We start from the raw sequence: 23,521 nt of genomic DNA on the forward strand, positions 1-23,521 counted from the left end.
ATTCTCTCTCTTAGAAAGATGAGGAGTAGTATTTGTAGAAACTGGATTCTTGTCTGTCCCATCCGAAGGAAGTCACTTCCCAAGCATGAGCCATTTACCTCTCCAGGTACAGAAAATGCCTCTAGGATGTTCAAGATGGTGGATTAGAGGAAGGCTGCATTCCTGCTTGCTCCAGGGCTCAGAATTCCAGCAGCAGGAGTACTGCTTCTCAGAAAGGTGCTTGAACTTCCAGAGACACAACACGTTCACAGGGTAGAGACTGCTGCTGAACTAAACTCAGCCAAAGGACAGCGTGCCTTGCTCCGCACACAGTGGTACTCAGTCTTCAGCTATACCTTAATACAAAGAAAAGAAGAGACAAAAACCCAAACTAATGACCAGACCCAAGTAGAAGTGGCTAGGGGTGGGTTCCCAGGTCCCACCTAAGGACATCCAGTGCCATAGCAAAAATAGAATTAAGCTGGGTGTAGCGCCATACGCCTTTAATCCCAGCAGCTCGGGAGGTTGAGGCAGGAGGATTGTGAGTTCAAAGCCAGCCTCAGCAACTTAGCAAAGCCCAAAGCAACTCAGTGAGACCCTGTCTCTAAATAAAATACAAAATAGGGCTGGGGATGTGGCTCAGTGGTTAAGGTCACTAAATTCAATCCCTGGTACCAAAAATAAACAAACAAAAAATTAACACAAAGACTGTGGATACCACACCTATGAGGGGATCTCAATCTAGATCACTCCACCACACTTTGGCAAATGGAGACTGTGCCCTAAAAGGCCCACATATAAGAGCAGAAAAGAAATTGCTCCCAACAGAAAATGACTCTAGGCAGCCATGAACATGGCATTCAATGGCCTGAATGACAAAACCACGTCCAGCCTTCTGATTGGGCAATGCGAGTAAATTTCACTAATCCCCCTCTAACACAAGTTAATCTCCATGCTTAACAAAGACCCTAGACTCTGATGCCTTGGACAAACCTCTCTAACTAGAATTGAAGGTGTTTTATGTTTACCTTATAACATTTATGTTTGCATTTTTCTTTTACTGGTGGGAAGCTATATTGCTTTACTATTTATGGAACACATTTAATAACTGTGCAAAAAGCATATTTGCTTTAAATAAAATATTGAGATACACAGAAGCTATGTTAATTAAATCAAAATGGCTTAGGTAGTACCAAATTGACTAAAATGTAGAGATCTTCAGTGTTTTAGTCAGCTATTGTGCTGCTGTGACTAAATGATCTGGCCAGCACAATTACAAAGGAGGAGAGTTTATTTGGAGGCTCACAGTTTCAGAGGTCTCAGTCCACAGACGTCCGACTCCATTGCTCTGGGCCTAAGATGAGGCAGAACATCATGGCTGAAGAGTGTGGTCAAGGGAAGCAGCTCACATGGTGATGGGAAGCAGAGAAAGACACCACTCTCCAGAGACAAATATGTACCCCCCAAGCCACGCCCCCAATGCCCACCTCCTCCAGCCACACCCACCTGCCTCCAGTCACCACTCAGTTAATCCCATCAGGGATTCATTCACTGACTGGGTTAAGGCTCTCAACCCAGTCATTTCTCCTCTGAACCTTCTTGCATGGTCTCACATTTGAGTTTTGGGGGACACCTCTCATCCAAACCTTAACAATAAGTTAAAGTAATTATTCACCTAGAATACACCAGAGTCTTATATTCCTCCATGCTTTCAGAAAGCTCGTGATATGCTACAGTGGTCAAGCCTGATATTAATTATAAGTATTTAACCTGTCTGTGCTTCAGTTTCATCACAAGTGAAACAGGGCGAACATAAGTGCCTCAATTATAAGGTTAATGATATCTAGAGGCCTTAGTGGAGGGCCTGGTAAAGAAGGAGCCCTCCATGGATGTAAAAAATTCATTCAGGATTGCTTCTGATCTCCTCTGTGCCCAGGAGAATATGCACGGATCACGTCTGTGGGTTTCCCACCTCCTGCAGTCCAGGTGACTTTGGCCAGGGGTGAGCCCCAGCGGGAAATAGGAAAATGAGACAAAACTAGGGTCAGATATTTCTTCCCACGTCTCATTCTCTACAAACTATGGTTTATATTTGAAGCCAAAAAATAAATAAACAAGTAAATAAAAGAAAGAAAAGAATTTCAAGCTAATACATTCTAGCAGTTTTGACATGGTCTCCCCATTTTTCTTATTTATAGAAAGCCTGACTTGACACTGCTTTTTGAAACTCATGGGTGCAAATACTCTGTTCTAATAATTTTTAAAATTTTAATCTAGTTATAAATAATGCTGCTGATTATTATATAGGGTCATCTGCCTGGGAGAGCCATTGATAAAATCAATCTGTGTTTTGATCACATTGCCATATTACATTTATTTGATCTAATTATAAAAATATGCTTTAAAATAAGCAATCTAATGTAAAACAAGGTAAAATAATCTCTAGTCCTACCATTAATATTTGGTGAATTCTTCCATTTGACTCAGTCATCCCACTCTCAGGTTTATACCCAAAGGACTTGAAATCAGCATACTACAGTGGTGCAGCCACATTAATGTTTATTAGCAGCTCAATTCACAATAGCTAAGTTATGGAACCAACCTAGGTGCCTTTCAACAGATGAATGGACAAAGAAAATGTGGTCTATATACACAATGGAATATTACTCAGCCTTAAAGAAGAATGAAATTATGGCATTTGCTGGTAAATGGATGGTAGAGAATATCACACTAAGCAAAATAGGCTAATCCCCCCAAAACCAAAGGCTGAATGTTTTCTCTGATATGCAGATGAAAATTCACAATAAGGGGGGGCCCTAGGGAAGAATAGAGGTACTTTGGATTAGAGAGAGGGGAGTGACTGGAGGGGCACAGAGGGTGGGAAGGACAGTGGAATGAGTTGGACATTATTACCCATGTGCATGTGTGACTACACAACCTGTGTAACACTACACCATGTACAACCAGATGAATGAGAAGTTCTACTCCATTTATGTATGATGTGTCAAAATGCACTCTCCTGTCATGTATAACTAATTAGAGCAAATTTAAAAATATTTTTAAAAATATTTGGTGAATTCTTATACAATATTATATTCATAAAGATGCATTTTTAAACGAAATTGGGACCATTGTGTATATTCATTCATTCATTCACTCAACAAATATTAATGATGCCTTTTCTGCCAAGACCCAGCAATGAGCAAGATAGACAAAGTCGCTCCCTGCATGGAGCCGATGTCTTATTGGCAGAAGTAGACAAATGAGCAAACAGTTCTTCAAACTGTCAAAAGTGCTGGGCAAAGAAAAATAAGGGATTAGAGATAAGGGGGCACATTTTAGGGAAGGTGACCACTGATGGGGATATTTAAGGTGATAAAGCAAGCTATATGGCTGAGAGGCAGGGAAGAGATTCTGTAGGAAGGCACCGAAACACAGAGAACTCAGGCAGGAACACACCTGACCTGCACGCACAGGATCTACCCTGACGTTTCCACCTCAGTCTGTCAGAAACGTTTCCTGTTGCATCCATTCACTTAAGAAATATTCACTGAGCACCTGCAGTGGATCGTCACAGATAAAGATCCCGCCCATGCGATATTTACATTTTAGCTGCAGGAGATAAGGGAGATGATTAAAACACAAGTAACGATAAACCCGTCGGTAAAAGGGCAACAGAAAATTAAATCTAGGAGAGGAGGTAATTCAGCTGGAGGAGGGCTGTTTGCATATGGTTGTCAAGGAAGCTTCTGGAGACAGTGAAATCTGAGCGGAGATGTTAAGGAAAGTAGGGGCGATCTATGTGGATATATGGGGATGGGAGTGTCCTGGGGAAACCTCTGAGCTGCACGTTCTGGGTGGGTGTGACCAACAGCCAGGGGGCCAATGTGGCAGGAACGGAGCAGGTGGGAGGAGCAGGACAAGAACAGGGAGTGGGCACAGCAGATCGTTATCTCTGTGAGCTTCTGCGTGGCCTTTGGCTTTTATTGACAGGAGGTGGGAGTCGCTGCCAGTTTTTCAGGAGAAGATGTATGTGCAGCTTTGGACTCACATTAAATAGATCTACTCTACCCACTGTAGACAAATGTCAATAAATAATGTTTTACAGTCTTATTTTTAAGGTTTGCATATTAACTTCCCTGTTCCATTGTCTTCATGATTTTTTTTTTTTTTTTTTTTTTTTTTTTTTTTTTTGGTACTGGGTATTTAACCCAGGGCTGATTTACCACTGAGCCACATCCTTAATCCTTTTATATTTATTTTATATTTATATGTGTATATATATATGTGTGTGTGTGTGTGTGTATTTTTTATGTTTTAAATATATATTATATACATAATACATATTATATATATATATATATATATGTTTTAGAGACAGGGTCTCACTGAGTTGCTTAAGGCCTCACTCAGTTTCTGAGGCTGGCTTTGGCGATCCTCCTGCCTCAGCCTCCAGAGTCACTGGGATTACAGGAATGTGCCGTGGCTCCTGGCTCATGATTTTTAAATGCTGGTGTTTGCAACTGTGTTCAAAATCTCCACCTTTCCATTTCTATAGACAAAAGTTACTCAAAGCAGATATACAATCTTGTAAGTTCCTGTTCCATAGGTCATGCTAGTTATGTTGTTGCATGGATCGCTGCTTTTATTGGTGATTATTAAAGTAGCCATTCACTGTTCCCCACTATTTGCCAGGCACAGCAATATGCATTTTAATTATAGCATCTTATTTGATTCTCACAACCATCCCATGAGACAGATACTGTTATTATTCCAATTGACAGAGAGGCAAACGGAGGCTTCAAGTGGTCTAGCAACTTCCTTAAGGACACAAAGCTATTAAGTATAAAATAAAGGATTCAAACCCAGGCCTTTCTGGTGACAGAGTCTGTTTTTAACACATTTAAGAGATAATCTATGCAGATCCTTTCTTTCTGAGATGAAACTAGAAGATAAAAGAGTGGATCAGCTTTCAAAAGCACTGTACTTAGTACAATGACATAGATCCTTGATTTCAATCATAAAGTTTCTTCCCTGAAAATGCTTCATTACTATTTTTTATATTTAAATTAAGCAAGACCTCAACCCTGCTTTTGAAAACCTATTTAGTGTACTTGTTTTAGGAAGATCATAGCCAGGTGCTGTGGCACACGCCTGTAATCCCAGCAGCTCGGGAGACTGAGGCAGGAGGATCTTGAGTTCAAAGCCAGCCTCAGTAAAAGCCAGGCCCTAAGCAACTCGGTGAGACCTTGTCTCTAAATAAAATATAAAAAAGGGCTGGGTATGTGGCTCAGTGGTTAAGCATCCCTGGGTTCAATCCCTGATACCAAAAAAAAAAAAAACATGGTTCACAGGATTGATTCCTATTTTAGGGAGTAGGAAGCAATGTCATACAAAAATCCATTCTTGTTGGGAGAAATCCTAGTTCTTGGCTGGCAGCAGTGAACGTCTCAAGTGTGTAAGGAAAACTTGGAGGGAGGAGCGTTCTGCTTTGGCCACCTAGGAAAGTAAACGACTACCCCAATTTGACGCAGTGTTACCAAGGGAACCCGTATAGGAACCTGGTAGTCTGATCCCCCATGGCACATTGTGATTGGGCAAGAAACCTGTAAAATGTATAGCGGTTCCTGCAATAAACGAGTTTGCAGGATGCTTATCACAAGCCTGCTTCCACCCAACTCCTAGAGTCTGGATCTTGACTCCGCGCCCTTACCCAGCATATGAGCTAGCCCGGCACAAGAGAAACTACACATTCTGGCATCATTCCTTAAGTAAAAATAAAAAATAAAGAAGAAGGAATATTACCATTCCTTGAAGGAGCCATGGGAAGCAGCATGGAACAGTTAAGCACACCCTTGGAGGCAGATGGTCAGGCTTAGGATCTTGGCCACTGCACCTACCAACTGGTGACTTGGTATACCACTTTCCCCCACTGCAAAATGGGGACAAGATTATTGTTAGAATTAAGTGAGCGAATGCATGTGAACTTGGAAAAATACTTAGTACCTAATAATTACTCACTAAGTGGGAGGTATTATGAAGATTTGAACAAATAAACCTAAAAGTTTTGACATGATTTTCTCCCATCCCCAATGAAAAGGTCTTCACAGGACTGTTTTAATTTCCCTATCCTACTGGTCTTTTAACAAGCCCATTTCTACATACAATGAGTATAAATCATGACCACCATTGTCTAAATCATGTTCAGAATAAGATGGTCACTACAGGCCCATAATCAATATGTAATAGAAAAGGCGGAAGTCCCTAATTTGCATGTTTTTATCCTCCATAAGGCTCTGCACAAGGCTTTGGTACATTAATCAAAATTTACTATTTGAATGCGTGAATGAATGAAATAAGCTACCAAATTAGACATGAACAGGAAGTTGTATTTTTTGTTTCTGTTGGTGGTTGTTTTTTTTTTTCTTTTGCAGTGCTGGGAATTGAAGCCATGGCCTTGTACTTGCACTCTATCAACCGATCTTTATCCCCAGCCCAGGGAAGTTGTGTTTTGAGAGTGGATCTATCTGGCTTATTTATTTTTAACTATTCCCTTCAATTTCTAGTTCAAACCCCTCACTTGAGTTTCTTTATTCCAAATGTTCTTATTAACATTGAAGCAGTTGTAGATATCGTATTTGTTTGCTTGTTGGCTTCTTGCCTCATTCCAAAAAGAACTTAAGGTGGCTTACGAGAGTTGGTAAAACTCAAGAGGAACTCATTAAAAATAAGAAGGAAAGAAGGGAGAAGGAGGAGGAGTAGAGGAAAGCGAAGTATAGAGTTAAAAACTCCATGCTCTAAAGACCCAGTGAATGAATCATGGATTGATCCTCAATATTCTAGAACCAATAGAAAAAGGTAAACAGAGCCAACAGGATTCAGAACAGTCAATGGATGAAGAGACAAGTTGCTCCAAAGCCTTAGCCATTGTTAGTTGTGAAACTCTCTGGAACATTCACCACAAAAGCCACCCCTTTCCAACCCAGGACCATACAGCACCTGAGCAGTGTCAGATCCCACAGTGCAGATCACAGGAGCTTGAGGAGAAGTCATTTATTCCTAGGGGCAGCAGGACCTGGGCAAGTCAGAAGCTCCTGTCCTTGGGTAAGAAAGAAACATTCCAAGATTTCTGCCTTGGGGGACTTGCTATCTAGAATAAAAAGAATAGCCTTTTATTATATTTTAGTTTGAGATAGGGTCTTGCTAAGTTGCTGAGGCTGGCTTTGAACTCAAGATCCTCCTGTCTCAGCCTCCCAAGCCACTGGGATTATAGGAATGTGCCCCTGCAACCGGCCAAGAGCAGCCTGTTTCTGTGGCTGTATCACATTTACTATATTCCTTTCTAGGTTGGTGGGTTTTTTAATTATTTTAGGTAAACAGCATGTAACATTTTTATAGTAGTCAAATATAAGCATAATGAATCGGAAAAATTGTCTGTGTTAGAACATGGACTGCTCAAGTCTTGGACAGTGACTTCCAACCTATCATTCCATGAGAGAGGATATGATAAATAGCCCCTGTCAGAAGTTTGAAAATGTTTCTCTAAAATAGTCCACCCCTTACATCATAGAGATTTTTCTGTTAAAAATAAAGAAGACTTTCCTCTGTACACATCCCAGGTGGATAGGAATTCTGGTTCTGTCACTTTCCAAGTGTTACCTTATACCTCCCGGAACCTCAGTATCCTCATCTTTAAAATGAGCCTTACAAAAATTAACATGATTATTGTGAGAATAATTTTATATAAAACTTCTCATCCACAGTATGCACAAAACAGGATGGTTATTACTGTCTTCCACATAACAGCGTTCCAGGGCTAAAATAGATAATGCACAGGTTTGTTATATCAAAATGTGGGTAAGTAAATGGATATTACCACCCAGGGTCTCTAACAACTGGCTAAACCTCTAAATGTTTGAAGTCATCAGAACATGAGGGCTAAGAGCTTGGACTTGATAGTCATGGAGTCTTGGAAAGCTCTTAGAATAATGATAAGAACTTTCTTGTCAGGTATCATGCCCACACCTGTGATCTTAGCAACTGGGGAGGCTGAGGCAGGAGGATTACAAGTTTGAGGCCAGCCTCAGCAACTTAGTGAGACCCCGAAGCAATTCAGCAAGATCCTGTCTCAAAATACAAAATAAAAAGGGCTCAGTGGATGTTGTAGGACCTATTGGATGAGGATTATACAGTCCTTGGCATAGTTCCTGAGACATGGTGACTGGTACTGTTATTATGCATGTTTGAGTAAGATAGCACCAACCTTCAACCACAAACCACCAATAGGTTTCTCTTGTTCCTTGTACCATGGGATCTTGGATTTTTTCTGAAAGGCAAAGCGAGTATTTCTATAAAGTATTTGACTTGTTCCTGGAACTCACATCCATTTTCTTTTCCTGCTCTGTAGGACTTCATCGTCACTGTGGTCTTTTCGTTCTTGTGGTTGGTGGGCTCATCTGCGTGGGCAAAGGGCCTGTCTGACGTCAAAGTCGCCACAGATCCCAAGGAAGTCTTGCTACTGATGTCAGCTTGTAAGCAGCCGGCCAACAAATGCATGGCCGTCCACAGCCCCGTCATGTCCAGCCTGAACACTTCAGTGGTAAGTCGGTTTCCACCCGTGCTTGACCTCCCAGATCTTCATTTGCTCAATTAGTAAGAAAAGTCTCTCCAGAGCCATTTTGAAAATGTCTGCCTTCCAAACTAGGCCAATCAAAACTGTTGTTATGGTTTGGAGGTGAGGTGTCCCCCAAAAGCTCACGTGTGAGACCATGCAGGAAGGTTCAGAGGAGAAATAACTGGGTTGAGAGCCTTAACCCGATCTGTGAATGAATCCCTGGTGGGATTAACTCAGTGGTGATTGGAAGCAGGTGGGTGTGGCTGGAGGGAGTGGGTGTGGCTGGAGGAGGTGGGCTTTGGGGGGCGTGGCTTTGGGGTGTGGTTTGGGGGCGTAGCTTGGGGCATATATTTGTAGCTGGGGAGTGGAGTCTTTCTCTGCTTCCTGATCACCACGTGAGCTGCTTCCCTCTGCCACATTCTTCCGCTGTGATGTTCAACCTCACCTCAAGCCCTGAGGAATGGAGTTGGCCTTCTATTGACTAAGACCTCTGAAACCTTGAGCTCCCAAATAAACCTTTCCTCCTCTGTAATTGTGCTGGTCAGATCATTTAGTCACAGCAGTGAAACAGCTGACTAAAATTAGTGATATTCCACTTCAGGTGCAAGATAATCCTTTGGCCCTCAAGTTCTTCATCGTCAGAATTTGCATACTCTAGGGCCACCAATTACAAAAGTCTTAATAAAAACCCAGCAGGTATTAGCGGCTGCTGCTTTGATGACTGTTAAGTCAGAATTCTAAGCCAGAAGCAGGCATAAAATCTAAACATTAAGGCTGCCACCTGCCAGAAGTTTAAAGGAATATCTGATGGCATAGAAGTTTCCTGGAAGGGAAACGTTATTCAAACCCCATATAGAATATACCCAATTGACTGGAGAAAAAAATACTCAAACTTAATAGGATGCAAAAGAAATTACATGGCATAAAAAAGTACTGAAAATGGTTATGGTGATTTTTTTTATCTTCTCTATCCTTCTGGCTTCATTACTTAATAACTTTAGAAAAGATGAACTATATTGGTTGAAGAAAGTCAAATATTGTCATCAGGTGTGTGGCTATTAAGGAAGAGAAGATCTGACAGCAGAGATGCTCAATTGGATTCTTAATTTATAAGTGTAAGAACTTGTGTTATTCCAAAGAAAGAAGATATGTCTGAAATATACATAAGCTATAATGGCAGCAGAAAGTAGTATTTATTGAAGAATAGGAAACTCAGCAGTGTTTGTTAAAGGAACAACATTTTAGCAAACCTTAGAAATAATTATCTTTGCTTCAAGGTTAACCTGTGCTTCTCCAACTTTCTGAAATTCAACCTGGGAAGGTTTCATTTTTTTTGGCAAGGCGGGGGGAGTGCTACCGAGGTTTGAACCCAGGGGTGCTTAACCACTGAGCCACATCCCCAGCCTCTTTTTTGTATTTTATTAGACAACGTTCTCTCTGACTTGCTTAGGTTCTTGCTAAGTTGCTGAGGCTGGCTTTGAACTCATGATCCTCCTGCCTCAGCCTCCCAAGCTGCTGGGACTACAGGCATGCACCACTGTGCCAGCTTGGGAAGGCTCTTATAATGCAGGGAAGGGTTGCTCCTCTGCTCCCAGTGGTTTACCATGAATCTGCTTTGTGAGAGAGTAACCATGGAAACGAACTATCTATTAGGATCTCACAATCATTTCTATTGATTTCTGGCCACACCTGTACATGACTGCTTTGAGGTGTACATTAACATCTAATTAATACTAGTATTACTCCTGTATGCTGTACTTTGTTTTATAGATGGTGTTTAATGAAAGTGATTATAACTTGGATCTCAAAATCTAACAAAGATAATACTCTATGCTATGTTTGTTAGTTTAATAACCAATTTCCAAATAAATTGTGATAACCTGTAGGGTCTTTTTAATTCCACTTCTGGTGTCTTTAATAATTTTTAGTCTAGAAGACAGGAATTAGGAGTGAAAAACAATGTGACTGTGACAGTTATATATCCACATCTAGTTTCTCATAACAGAAAGTCACTTCACGCTGGCTAAATCACAACAGTCTTCATACCCCTAAAGTCTGTTCTTTGGACCCACTCTTGGTACCAACGCCTATACGCAATCAAATATTTGAAATAAGGGGCTGGTGATATAGTTTAGTTGGGAGAGTGCTTACCTCGAATGCACAAGGGCCTGGGTTCAATCCCTAGCACCACAGTATATATATTTGAATATATATATATATATATATATATATATATATATATATATATATTTGAATTGCAATAAGAGAAACTGACTCTAACTTCAACATGGGAAAAAAAAAAAGGCTTTGGAAAGTTATCAAGTGGCTCATAAGCATGATGAGACTTGAAGAAATAAAGAAGGCAAATCTAGAGGAGAATCAGAGTTCCAGATGCTAGATATTAAAGAATAGTCTCTCTGAGTTGCCTTTAGTGGAAATTTTACCTAACTTTGCATTTCTCTGCTAGAGTTGCACTTAGTTCCAGGAGAGAGCCCAAGCCACTGGAGTGGAACACAGCTCTGCAAACCAAATCAGATTTGTATTTCCAAAATCAGGGGAACAGCTATGCATCAGCCAAAACACAATAATTTTTTTTAATTACAAATTTGTTTGCCTTCAAGTCATATGGATAGTTTATGCAAAAATTGAAAATAATTGGAAAAACACTATCAAGTTGCTTTCCCAGGGTAGAATACAGGGCCAAAAACTGGAATACCATTGGGAAATTGGACAGGTTTTATCCCCCACCTCTTTTCCTTTCCTCTTTCTGGAGCTCTGTGTTTTTCTGTTGAAAGAGAATGTCTCTTAGATTATTCTCTTTTTCCAGATAGAATTTCACTTTTTCCCCATACACACAACAGAAGATAACACCTTACAGTTTCTAAGCTTGTATTTGTTTTTAAAGAAACAGCTTAGGCCAGGCAAGGTGGTGCACACCTGTAATCCCAGCGGCTTGGGAGGCTGAGGCAGGAGGATTGTGGGTTCAAAGCCAGCCTCAGCAAAAGAGAGGCGCAGAACTCAGTGAGACCCTGTCTCTAAATAAAATACAAAATAGGGCAGGGGATGTGGCTCAGTGGTCAAGTGTCCCTGAGTTTGATTCCTGGTACCCCCTGGAAAGAAAGAAAGGAAGGAAGGAAGGAAGGAAGGAAGGAAGGAAGGAAGGAAGGAAGGAAGGAAGGAAGGAAGGAAGGAAGGAAGGAAGGAAGGAAGGAAGGAAGGAAGGAAAGAAGGAAGGAAGGAAGGAAGGAGAAAGAAAGAGTGTGGACTGAGCTAAAATCACTCAGTTCCAATTCCAGATGTCTGGTAGAGAAGCTCCATAGCCCACCTTAGGTCAGGTGTGCACCTTCACCTCATCATTTGTAGTTGGGGAGCTTAGAGAGTCACGTCAACTAAACATGGCTGACAACACTCACCCTCCAAGGCAAGCGAGCAAGTTTTAGAGAAGGATCCAGACACACACCACAGTAGGTGACCTCTCCAAACAAATGAGTCAGGAAAGAATGATCTAATTTGCTACCTAAGTAACAAATTTACTTTCTTCAAAGCACTTTGTCATCCATAATATCACAATAACACTTAAAGGTAGATGAGCTATCCAGATAATGCTGATGCATGGATCTGAGGTTCAGGGACCTGTGTAAAGTTTCCAGATTCCTTTCTAAACCTAAAAACTCTAACATGCCAGAACTGGAGCCAAACTCTCTTAATTCTGTTGCCACTGAAAAGACCTACATGGACAGTGCTGGAGTCAGTCTGCCAGGGTTTGAATCCTGGCTACACTAGGCAATAATTGACTACCCTTAGATTGTGTAATTCAGTTATCCGAAACTTAGTTTCACCACATGGAAAGAGGGCTTCGTTAAAGAACTGACCTCAAAACTTGAAAGAATGCAATAAGATAACATATGAAAAATACTTAACATGGTGCCCGGTACATAGCTAATGCTAGGTAATTGTCAACTCAAAACTCCTAAAAATTACACAGTCTAGTGCAGTGGCACACGCCTGTAATCCCAGGATCTCAGGAGGCTGAGGCAGGAGGATTGGGAGTTCAAAGCCAGCCTCAGTAACTTAGCAAGCCCTAAGCAACTCAACAAGACCCTGTCTCTAAATAAAATACAAAAAGGGCTGAGGATGTGGTTAAGTGCCCTTGAGTTCAATCCCTGGTACTCCCCCCAATTTTTTTTTTTTTAAATACACTCATTCTGTTTAATGTTAAAGTGTTAGAGGCCAGTGAGAGGTAGGGAGGATGAGATTTATCTTAACCTCTTCATTCTTATCAAAGTTGCACTGAGCATCCTGAGTTTATCCATAATTTCGATTTCTGCTTCTCCAGCTTTATCAGGTCAACATGATGCATCTTTTCAGATAATCTCAGTTTCATCTCTCCATTCTTTCTCATGCTATGTACAATCTCTTTTGATCTCGCTTTCCGTTGTCCCTACCTCTGAGCTTGAATCAAAATTCTTCCCTGGTTTCAGGTGCAATGAAATGGCAAGAAAAGACTACTAAACCCATGTGCCCCAGAAATGTGCCGGCCAAGAGATCTGGGACACCTCTGTGACACAGGAGGAGGGGCTGTCAGAAGGGATGCCTTCTGTTCTTCTAAGTTGCATTTCTCAGATTTCTAGATTCTTCTTGGGCATTCCTTTTGGCGGGGTGCGGGGGGTGGGACTTTAACAACAGGGAAAACCAAGATATCTAGGAAACAGATAAAGTGATAGCCCTGGACAGAGCTATCCCTTTATATCTAAAAATCTCCCCTAATGATTTTTCTACACATGTATTGACATATATTTACAAAGGTACAACTGAATCAAGCTCTCCCTTCTAATGCAAAATGTCCCAGTTGCTGTACACAAGGTTAAAATGTCCTGAATATAAATCAGAGCTTTGTCGGTGGTTACATAATTCATTTCGATCAAGCAACTATTACTCCATATTTATGGTTGGCGATAGTGTGGGACATGAGACAAAATACATCCTCATGTCAAAGGAAAGAAAGAGTTTGGAATAGGAAAGAAGGAGGAAAAGAGGGAGGGGAAGAAGGAAGTCCTGATAAACCAGCTTTCAATTAGATCGAATTACTTGTTTTTTTTAGCTATTTTTTACCTCTCAAGAATATAGCCTCACTGTCAAAACTCACTTCAATTTATGTGGCAGCAAAAGAGTTACAATTCATGGAAGTATTTTAGAAAGTGTATCATTTACCATGAGCATTTACAAACATGGCCAGCACTATCCCTCTACCTTCGTATGTTCTCTTTAATCCTCCAAACTCTCCCCCGAAGAAAGAATTATTATCGTCCTTCCAAATCAGAAAAAAACCCGGAGGTTCCAAGGTCCAAGTCATAGGGCAAAAAGACAAGTGCACAGGCCACTCAAATGTCAAAGCCCACAGAGATGGCTCCAAGTCTAACATTCAGCTAGTCAGCAGGTGGTCTCGGGATCCACGAGGCTAAAATATTGAAATGCTTTAGTCAACAGGCCCCAATGCCCAACATCTTTACACCAGCATCCCTCTACCCAGCCTCTGTGTTAATCAAAATACCAGATAAGAATAACTTAAAGGAGGAAAAAATTATTGGGGGCTCATGATTTCAGAGGTTCAGTTCATGGTCAGCTGACTCCATTTTGCTTGCATCATTTACCATTTTGAGGCAGATCAACACGGTAGGAGGACGTGATAGAGGAAAGCAGCTCAGAACATGACAGCCATAATGCAGAGAGAGAGAGAGAACTAGGAGCCTGGGACAAAATATAAACCCCAAAGTCACACCCCCAGGGACCTACTCCCTCCACTCACACCCTACCTGCCTGCGGTCACCTACACCCTGTGGAGTCGTTCTTTATAATTATTAATCAATCAAATGGATGAATCCACTGATTGGGTTATAACTCCCATAATCTCAGATCACCTCTGAACATTCCTGCATTCTCTCACCTGTGATCTTCAGGGGACACCTCACACCCAAGCCCCCCACAGGTCAACCTACCTCACTTTCCAGAAGCCAAGGGATAAATTTTGACCCAGCAAGGGACTCCTAGCACTCTACTACTGTGCTGTGGCCAAAGCACAAGTTGTGCTGGAGTAGGGATTTTAATATACTTTAATATTATCACGGTTTGGTGTTATGCTAGTCTTATCTGTGTCCAACAAGGAATTGTTTAAATAGATGGCTGGGATCCATTCCCATGTCAACCAACCAGCCTTGGAAAAGTCTGCAGAAGAAACATGTGACTAGGATTCTTTTTTGAGCGGTCTTGCAGTAGCAAGTAGCTCTGTGTCCATCAAACGCTTGGTCCCTAAGGAAACACCACCTGGTCCTCTGACTTGCCAACACCCTTCTGGAGAGTGAGAGAAACTTCCATAGGAATGCCTCCTATCCAGTTCTTCAGGAAGCACTTCCTGTCTCTTTGAAACCTGCACCTCCTTCTTGGCCTGCTTTTGGCAGTCATTTCTGAATATGAGAGGCACAGAAAGGCAACTACTTGGAGCCTCAAACTCTATGCATATATCACAGATTGCTCCATGTTTTTTGTTAAATCAACTCATTGTATCATTATAATACATGGGAAAGTAGTATCTCTAGCCATAAAGAGAAGGTAGCCTTACAAATTAATGTATCATTACTAAAGAGAAAATATTCCACCCTATACCACCTGAGGGTAATCATATATGCCATGAGGAATACCTCATTTGCAGAGATAATGATGGCTTAGATAAGGGCTCAGATTATCAGACAGAACAGGGTTTAAATCCCAGATCTCTTTACCAAGTCATGTGACCTTGGCCCAGATTCCACTTCATTAATACGGGCATAATAACTGCACCTTCAACTAATGAAATCAATTCATATAAAGTCCTTCATGCAGTGCCTATAGCAAGCCTTCAGTAAAAACGAGCTATTCTAAATGAAATTGTGACCTCAAATGGAAGATCAGAACAGGGGCTTCCATGTTGAAGCAAAAAGCCTTTCATTCTACTGTGAAAGATTTTTTCTGAAACTGAGATTTTTATTTCCTAGGGTTTCTGTCTAGTCTATCAACTTATGGGCTCTTATTCTCCCTCAGGTCTTTGGATTCTTGAATTTTATCCTCTGGGCTGGCAACATATGGTTTGTTTTCAAGGAGACTGGCTGGCATTCCTCGGGACAGAGATACCTTTCGGATCCCATGGAGAAACATTCCAGCAGCTATAATCAAGGCGGGTACAACCAAGACAGCTATGGGTCCAGCAGTGGGTATAACCAGCAGGCGAGTCTGGGGCCTTCCTCAGATGAGTTTGGCCAACAGCCTGCTGGTCCCACTTCCTTTACCAATCAGATTTAGCAGAGTAGCCTTTGCAACCTTCTAGAGATGGTCTCACCACCTTCTATTTCAGTGGCAGAGGAATTTTTAAAGTGTTTCAATCAATTATTCATGCAGATAGTGTTGAATGTAAATCAGAGATGCATAGTCCTCATTAAAGCAGAAAGGCCTGGGTCGTGATAAATGATACTTAGAGAAGAGATGACATGGGGAGATATATTATTTATCACAGATGGCTAATTGGAGAATACCTTGTTAAATCAAGAGATACTTTTATGGTCGTTTTGTATGTGTGCTGAGATAGTAGAAGCATTTTGTAGTTTAAAGTCTCTAGTAGGTAATATGCATAAAGTCAATTAAATAGCATTGAGTTTTCCTATACATTTTGATGCAAAAGACATTTTAATGATTCCTAGAAGACAATTTGATGTATAACAACATGCATGCATTATTATTTTTTAGTTTTAGACCCTGTAGGATGCAAATCTCTAACTACTTATTTCAGACAATTACTCTGTACTTTTTTTACTTGATGAATCAATGTTCATATGATTTAGTGCATGAATAAGCATTTCTCACACAGTAAACATTCAAATTATATTTACGAAGATTTTCCAGTTTGCACCGTGAATTTGTTAAAAAGATGTTTAAAGAAATATATTCATTACTTTGTATACTTGCAAATTTGTATTTCTGGCTTTACCTAAGTTCTGAATGCCTCGTAACTAAGATTTGAGTTGTTGTTGTTGTTGTTTTCCCTATTAGTAGACAGTGTTAGACATGATAACTGCCCAATATTTATCCTATTTACTGAGCTAAGTATATCCTTGTAACTTTCTATGGTGTTTTGTGGCTCTTATCCTGTGGACTATGCATATTAAAGCCCAATAACTGTCTGAGCTCAATCGGTGATATGTTCTTGGAATACTGGAGATGCAGATTTAGATACTATAGTTAAGAAATTAAGATGTTGCTGTTCTGAAGTATTAATGTAGAAAGGATATTCTGTAAACCTACATGACCAAACATTTAAATCCTATTTATTTATAAAGCTAATATGTTCCTCAATTCAATTATTAAAATTTCTCAAGTCACAGCTCAACAGATTTACTAATTCTGATTTGAGTGTCACTGATAAATTAAAAATGGTTTCCACGTGCCACTCTGTATCCCAAAGAGGGTTATCATGAAATGGTCCCTAGAATGTATTCATTATCAAGAAAAGGCCAATCTCCTCCTCTGTTTTAACTCAATTGAAACACCAGGGCCCAGACAGTAAGGAAAGCTAAGTATCTGTATTTCAAGAAAAAAAGTTATTATTTGTGTACAAACTCTGTGTGATCTGTGATGTGGGAAGCATATTAGCACAAAATAGCCTTGTGTCTTACGTGATATCTGTAACACTTTCTTGATGCTGTTGGATAAATCTGTATTGTGATATCTATTTGACCTTAATAAAGTTATTACATACAATGCTGACTGTGCAATGAATCACAGTAGTGCTACCCGGCTGGCTTACCAATGAAATAACAAGGGTTAAATGCAGTGTCTCTACCATTCTGCTTGTCCTGAGCCCTCAGGTGTTATGGTTTGGATGTGAGGCGTCCCCCAAAAGCTCACATGTGAGACAATGCAAGAAAGTTTGGAGGAGACATGACTGGGTTGTGAGAGCCTTAACCCAATCAGGGAATTAATCCCTCATGGGTTTAACTGAGTGGTAACTGGAGGCAGGTAGGTGTGGCTAGAGGAGGTGGGCATTGGGGGCGTGGCTTTGGGGCGTCACTTTGGGGTATATATTTGTCTCTGGAGAGTGGAGTCTCTCTGCTTCCTGATCACCATGTGAGCTGCTTCCCTCCACCACACTCTTCCGCCGTGATGGAACTGGCTGTACGTGGACTGAGACTTCTGAAACATCAGCCCTTAAATGTGTCCTCCTTTAAAATTGTTCTGGTCAGGTCTTTTAGTCCCAGCAGCGAAAAAGCTGACTAAAACACCAGGGTTGTTCATTCAGTCACTCCTCTATTTTATGATTTCCTGTGCCCCTGTCACCACGCGTGTCTCTGGGGACACAATAATGAGAAAAACCAGAAACAGGCTGTTCATCAAGAAGCTTACTTTCTATTAGGAGAGACAGATGTTAAAATAATCCAACCCCAATTATGCTGAGTACCACAAAGAGAGACACAGGATCCCACAGGAACATCTATCAGAAAGATTCCATCTAGTTAAGGAGAAGTCAAGGAGCCCTCAATCCTGAACACTGAGACCAGAGGACAAAGGACAGGTAGCTGATTATCAAAGAAAAGGAAATGGGTAGATAGCCTCCAGGGAAGGGGAAGGATGGAACTTTCCAACACAAGCAGTCACCTGCTGGACGGCTCTCTTTCTGCCTTTTGATCACCTTTTGGTCGCGTAGCAGGATAGGAGGATCGGGCAGGAGAAGAAAGGAGACCTAACATCTATAAAGGGGCAGGACACCCCCACTCCCAGGGAAACCAGCTCTGTGGTCCCACTTCTCTCCCGAGTACTGATTTCCCTCTCTCTCTCTCTCTCTCTCTCTCCTATCTTTAAATAAGATTTACTTTTTGCTCTTGCTGCGGCATTTCTCAGATGCTTAATCTTCAACACTTTGGTAACAAGGAACTGATCCTGATTTTCAAGACCAGAATCAACACTACTCAAGGTCCAACAAGGACAGAGGGAGAAGGAGGCACGTCCCAGGTGGAGAATTCCTGGTCAAAAGGGGTCTGATGACAGGCGCAGGAGGGATACGTAGTTGCCACAGTGAGATGATGAGGACAGTTCGCAAGGAGAGGTGACTGCTAATGGGTGCCTTGGCAAAACCTTCTCCAAGACCATAATTAGAAATTCCGCCTTGATCCTAAGGAAGCTAAGGGAAGGCACTGATGGATTTTTTAAATGGACACAATGAGATTAGCATTTTGGAAGGATCTCAATGGCTTCAGGATAGAAGAGAATACGAAAGGAAGACATCCTGTGCATAAGCAAATAAGTTCTCACACTCCTGGGAGCGGGAGAGGGGCTGGCAACTTCTCCCCCTTATTTCTCCCCTCATTTCCTGGGCTAGTGGCTCGGACTGACTTCCTTCAGCCCTGACCAGGAGGAGAGAGTGTCCTGCTTCATAAACTGTCACGAACTCTCCAAAAGCAGACAAAGCATCCTAGCCAGCAGCAATTTTGAGCGGTATTAGCAGTTCCTAAGCACCGTGGAGCTCTGACCAGTGGAAGCCACTACCCTCCCTGGTTGAGCTAGAGGCAGGCTTCCACACCCCACTGCAGATTCCCAGTAAACAGCTGCTGTCCTCCAAAGGGATTTCAATAAACTGGCTTCATTCCTCCAGGTTTCAAGGAAAGAGCAGTAGCTTTGGCTTTTCACAAAAAGAGGACTAATCCGTGCTGCAGGTAAGCCCAGGTCTCTGTGCAAAAGACCTAATTTGGAATCTCCCCACCACTTCTCACTGATCTTGTTTCAAGGTACTAATTCACTTTCTTGAACTTTTGTTTTCCTGGGAGGAGATAAAACATACATTCAAAATGGGTGAACTCTAGCCTGGGACCGGGGCACACGCCTGTAATTCCTGCCACTCAGGAGCCTGAGGCAGGAGGATCTCGAGTTCAAAACCAGCCTTAGCAACTTAGTGAGGCCCTGAGCAATTCAGCAAGAACCTGTCTCTAAATAAAATATAAAAAAGGGTTGGGGATTGTTAGGGTCGCTAGTGCAAATATTCACAAGAGACACATCTCTGAGCTCAAGCAAAGGTTTAGTGACAGGGAATATCTGCCAGGTTGCCCTTCTGCAAGGCACAGTAGTCTGCTGAAAAAAAAATTCTTAACTATATAGTCATATACAATGAAGTAGTTGAAAAATAACCCATCTGGTCCTGCGATTGTTACTTGGCATCTTTGCTGTGGTTTTGGTAGTTAGGGTCTCTTTTGGGGGGTTGGGCCTAATGGGAAGATCATGCCTGGTGGGCAGGTGCTGATTTTCAAAATGGAGTTACTTTGGCCTAAGGACCTAACATTCCGGCCTTTTGTCTTTTAACGATAAGGGGCCGGAATGTTAGGTCCTTAGGCCGAAGTAACTCCATTTTGAGTCCCCTGTGCTTCTCCTTTGCTAGCAAAGCAATAAAACTTCTTTTTCCTTTTTCTCAAAACTGTGTCCTCGTTGTTGAGTTGTTGGCATCGGGGACAAGAATCATAGAAAAGAAAAGATATCAAGGCTTCCTGGATGGAGGGTGTCCAGGCAGAGAGAAAAGAGAATGATAACCTCCAAGCCAGGGAGAGAGGCTTCAGGAAGAGCCAACCCTGCTGCACCTGGACCTCAGACTCCCCGCCTCCAGAGCCCCAAGCTGGTGATTTACCAACAGGGCTAAAGGCAATTTGCTATGATCAACCAGCTCAGCCTGCAGGTGGGCATGGGCTAAGAGTGGAAGGAGGAAAACAGAACTCAGAGAACATGCGCATGTGCAGAAGGAACATCCAGTCAATCCGGAGGCTGAAACCATTCCTTACTTAAAACACCAACAGGGTGCACCTGAGACCCCCTAGCAGGGCACACCTGGAATGTAGCCTTAGAACAGCTTCTTTAAAAGCACCCTGTTTTCCCCGATGAGCAGAACCACAGCTCTGGGACAGGAGTCCCCTGTGCTTCTCCTTTGCTAGCAAAGCAACAAACCTTCTTTTTCCCTTCTCTCAAAACCGTGTCCTCATTACTGGATTGGCATCGGGGACAGGGACCAAGCTTTCGGTAACAACCGCGGGAGGCAGGAATGAGGGAGTGCAGAAAATGAGACAGTGAAGGAGGAAACACCAATTAAAGGGTGTGTTTGTGATGTTGCTGGTGGAGGCAGGTGGCGCTCGGTTCCATCAGGACGACTTCAGAACACGCTGGCAAGTTCCCCATCAAGGAACAGGAACTGGAGTTTGCATCTACCCACTCCATGGTAACCCGCCCACGTTTCTAGGTCACACTTGCCTGTGGACTGAACGCATTCCTAGGACTTTGGAAAAATAACTCTTGAGTCCTGACATCTATCAGGCGGTGGGAGAGGGACTGGCATGAGTCCTATCACAGCCTCCTCTCCCTCCTTTCTGAGAACCGTGAACTTGAAGGATAAACGAGGAGCCCCAGAAGGTGCATGCATGGGGGAGGTCACTGTCAACACGAGCTGGAGTTGTCATCCAAACTGTGGCTGAAATTAGACCAAAAGCAACCTAAGATGTCAGAACCACCTACTGTGGTGATCAATGAACTTTTATCACTTAGTCTATAAAACCAGGCTGTGGATGATCCCGCCCCATCAGGCAGTGACAAGAACTGATCTGGTTGTATGTGAAAAAGATTAATGAACCATACAGTGACTTGGCTCCAGAGAGTTGAATTAAATGTTGAGCTATAAATTGACTCCAAACTTATATAAGACTGAATTTTTATAAATCAAACTTCATCTCTTGTACTGAGGTAGACAAAATGTACTCCTTATCTTATTTGGAGCATACCCTCCAGATTGGAAGATTCATACAACAGACAAATGAACCAAATGTAGGGATCAATTTTGATTGATACTGCGAAGGAAAGAAACAAGAATAAGAGCAGGGGGCAGTGGAATGAGGTGGTCACCAAATGACTCTCTGAGGGGGTCCCTCTTCAGCTGAGGCCTAAGGACATGAAGAAAGGGAGTGTGATAGTCAGCTTTTGCACTGCTATGACCAAAAGACTTGACAATTAGAAAAATTAGAGGAGGAAAAGTTTATCTAGGGTTCACAGTTTCAGAGGTCTCAGTCCATAGATGTTCAACTCCATTGCTCTGGGCCGAAGGTGAGGCAGAACATCATGGCGGAAGGAAAGCAGCTCAGGACATGAAATCAGGACAGAAAGAGAGAAAGAGAGAGTGAGAAAGAGAGAGCTCCCTTCTCCACAGACAAAATATAGACCCCAAAGTCATACTTCCAGGGACCCACCTCCTCCGGTCATATCCTACCTGCCCATGTTACCATCCAGTTAATCCCTATCAGTGGATTAATGAACTTGACTAGGTTAAACTCATTTTACCTCTAAGTTTTCTTACATTATCCCACACTTGAGCTTTTAGGGGACACCTCACATCTAATCCATAACAGGGAGGAATCAGTCCTGGGGAGAACAAGCAGAGAAGAGAGCATGTCCAAGAACCAAAGGTAGGAGACCACTCAATGTCTTTGAAGGATTGATAAGAGAAAAATTAGTGGGATTGGGGCATGCTGATGGAGAACCATGAGTCAGGGTTGCAAAGTTTGGGAAAAGCCAAATTTTAAGAGATCCTAGAGGGTGCGGAAGGAAGATCTTATCCTAAGGGAAATGAGAAGCCAATGGGCATTGGAACTACAGGCATATAAAGAGACTATGTACTGGGAATTTCAAGATGGCAGAATAGAGAAGGTCGATTTCCTGGTTGCTCCATGGCATGAAAACAAGAAGGCAGAAAGGCAGGTTCACAGCAAGGTGTGTGAAAAAAAAAAATGGAATGGGGACTTTACTGGGATTTAATACTGGGCACTCAAAGCGGATGAGGGGGACTCAGGAGGTTGGATATAATAAAATAAGGAAGAAATCCCCAGTGACTCTGCTGCTAGAGGCACCAGGAAGCTCTCCAGGAGCAAAGTGTGTGGGGAATTAAAGAGACTATGTACTACTTTTGCAACCTCCTATCAATGGGAAGAAGGAGAATTCATCAGTTCATTCAATAGCTATATACTTGGTACTATGTGCCAAGCTCTGTTCTGCCTGCTAGGGATATGCATTTTGGATAGATTTGATTTGAAGAGCATAGACATTACCCTTGTGCTCATTGAATTTATAGCCCAGTGTTGGGCAAATGGGGCATATGCAAATAAAGAAATCAGATCAATTCAAATAGTGATAAATGTTAATGAGAAAGTACATCAGGAAGACATGAAAGAGAGCAACATGGTTGGAGGTGGATGGGCCCAGGAAGAGATGCCAGAAGCCCCAGAATAAAAACATGGTGGCCTGAGCTGGGATGAGAGCCATACCAGCATTTTGCAATAGCTCGGATTCATCCACAGGTCTTAATACTAGAATGTGGAAGTCATAAATACTGGCAGAAAAATAAGTGTTCGTTTATATGGAGCCACTTTGTGCTCTTCAAAAGTCACAATGGCCTTGATTTCATGTGTTGCTCTCAACAGCCAAGCAAAAGGTAGAGGTCACTTTGCCCTGTTTGAAATCGAGTGTCTGACATTGAGTTCCCCCAGAGACAGACCCTGAAATAAGAATGCAAATACAAGGGGTTGGCGGTGTGAACCAGAGGGAAGGAAGCTGGTAAGTCTTGCATTCTGGAGAAGGTATGACCCAGTGAGGCTCAAACCCACAAGAGAACATGAAACAGGGCAGAACAATCCAACAGTTAGCCCAACCAGGGGACAGAGGAGTCGTGGCAATTACCCACCCACTCCTGTTGGTCACAGAAGGATGGTTGCCTGGGAAAAGTGGTAACTCCCCAGCACTTTTGGACCACCCTGTGTACAGTCCGTGGCAGACAGAGAGTGATGCTCTCGGGGACCATCACAGGTACCCCAGTTGGAGTCATTTAGGTCA

The 23,521-nt window shown here is 42.2% G+C and overlaps 1 protein-coding gene across 2 annotated transcripts in view; it reads left to right on the plus strand.

The window, feature by feature from the left end:
* Positions 1–17,371, plus strand: part of SYNPR (synaptoporin) — a 332,343-nt gene extending 314,972 nt beyond the window's left edge. For both annotated transcript variants that reach the window (XM_079114437.1, XM_079114438.1), the window contains 2 exons: positions 8,387–8,578; positions 15,668–17,371. In XM_079114437.1, coding sequence (XP_078970563.1) covers positions 8,387–8,578; positions 15,668–15,925 — 450 coding nt within the window. In that variant the 3' untranslated portion in view covers positions 15,926–17,371. The remainder of the gene's footprint in view (positions 1–8,386; positions 8,579–15,667) is intronic.
* Positions 17,372–23,521: the final 6,150 nt, after the last annotated feature.

Source organism: Sciurus vulgaris, assembly GCF_902686455.1.
Source record: "Sciurus vulgaris genome assembly, chromosome: 16".
Lineage (NCBI taxonomy): Eukaryota > Metazoa > Chordata > Mammalia > Rodentia > Sciuridae > Sciurus > Sciurus vulgaris.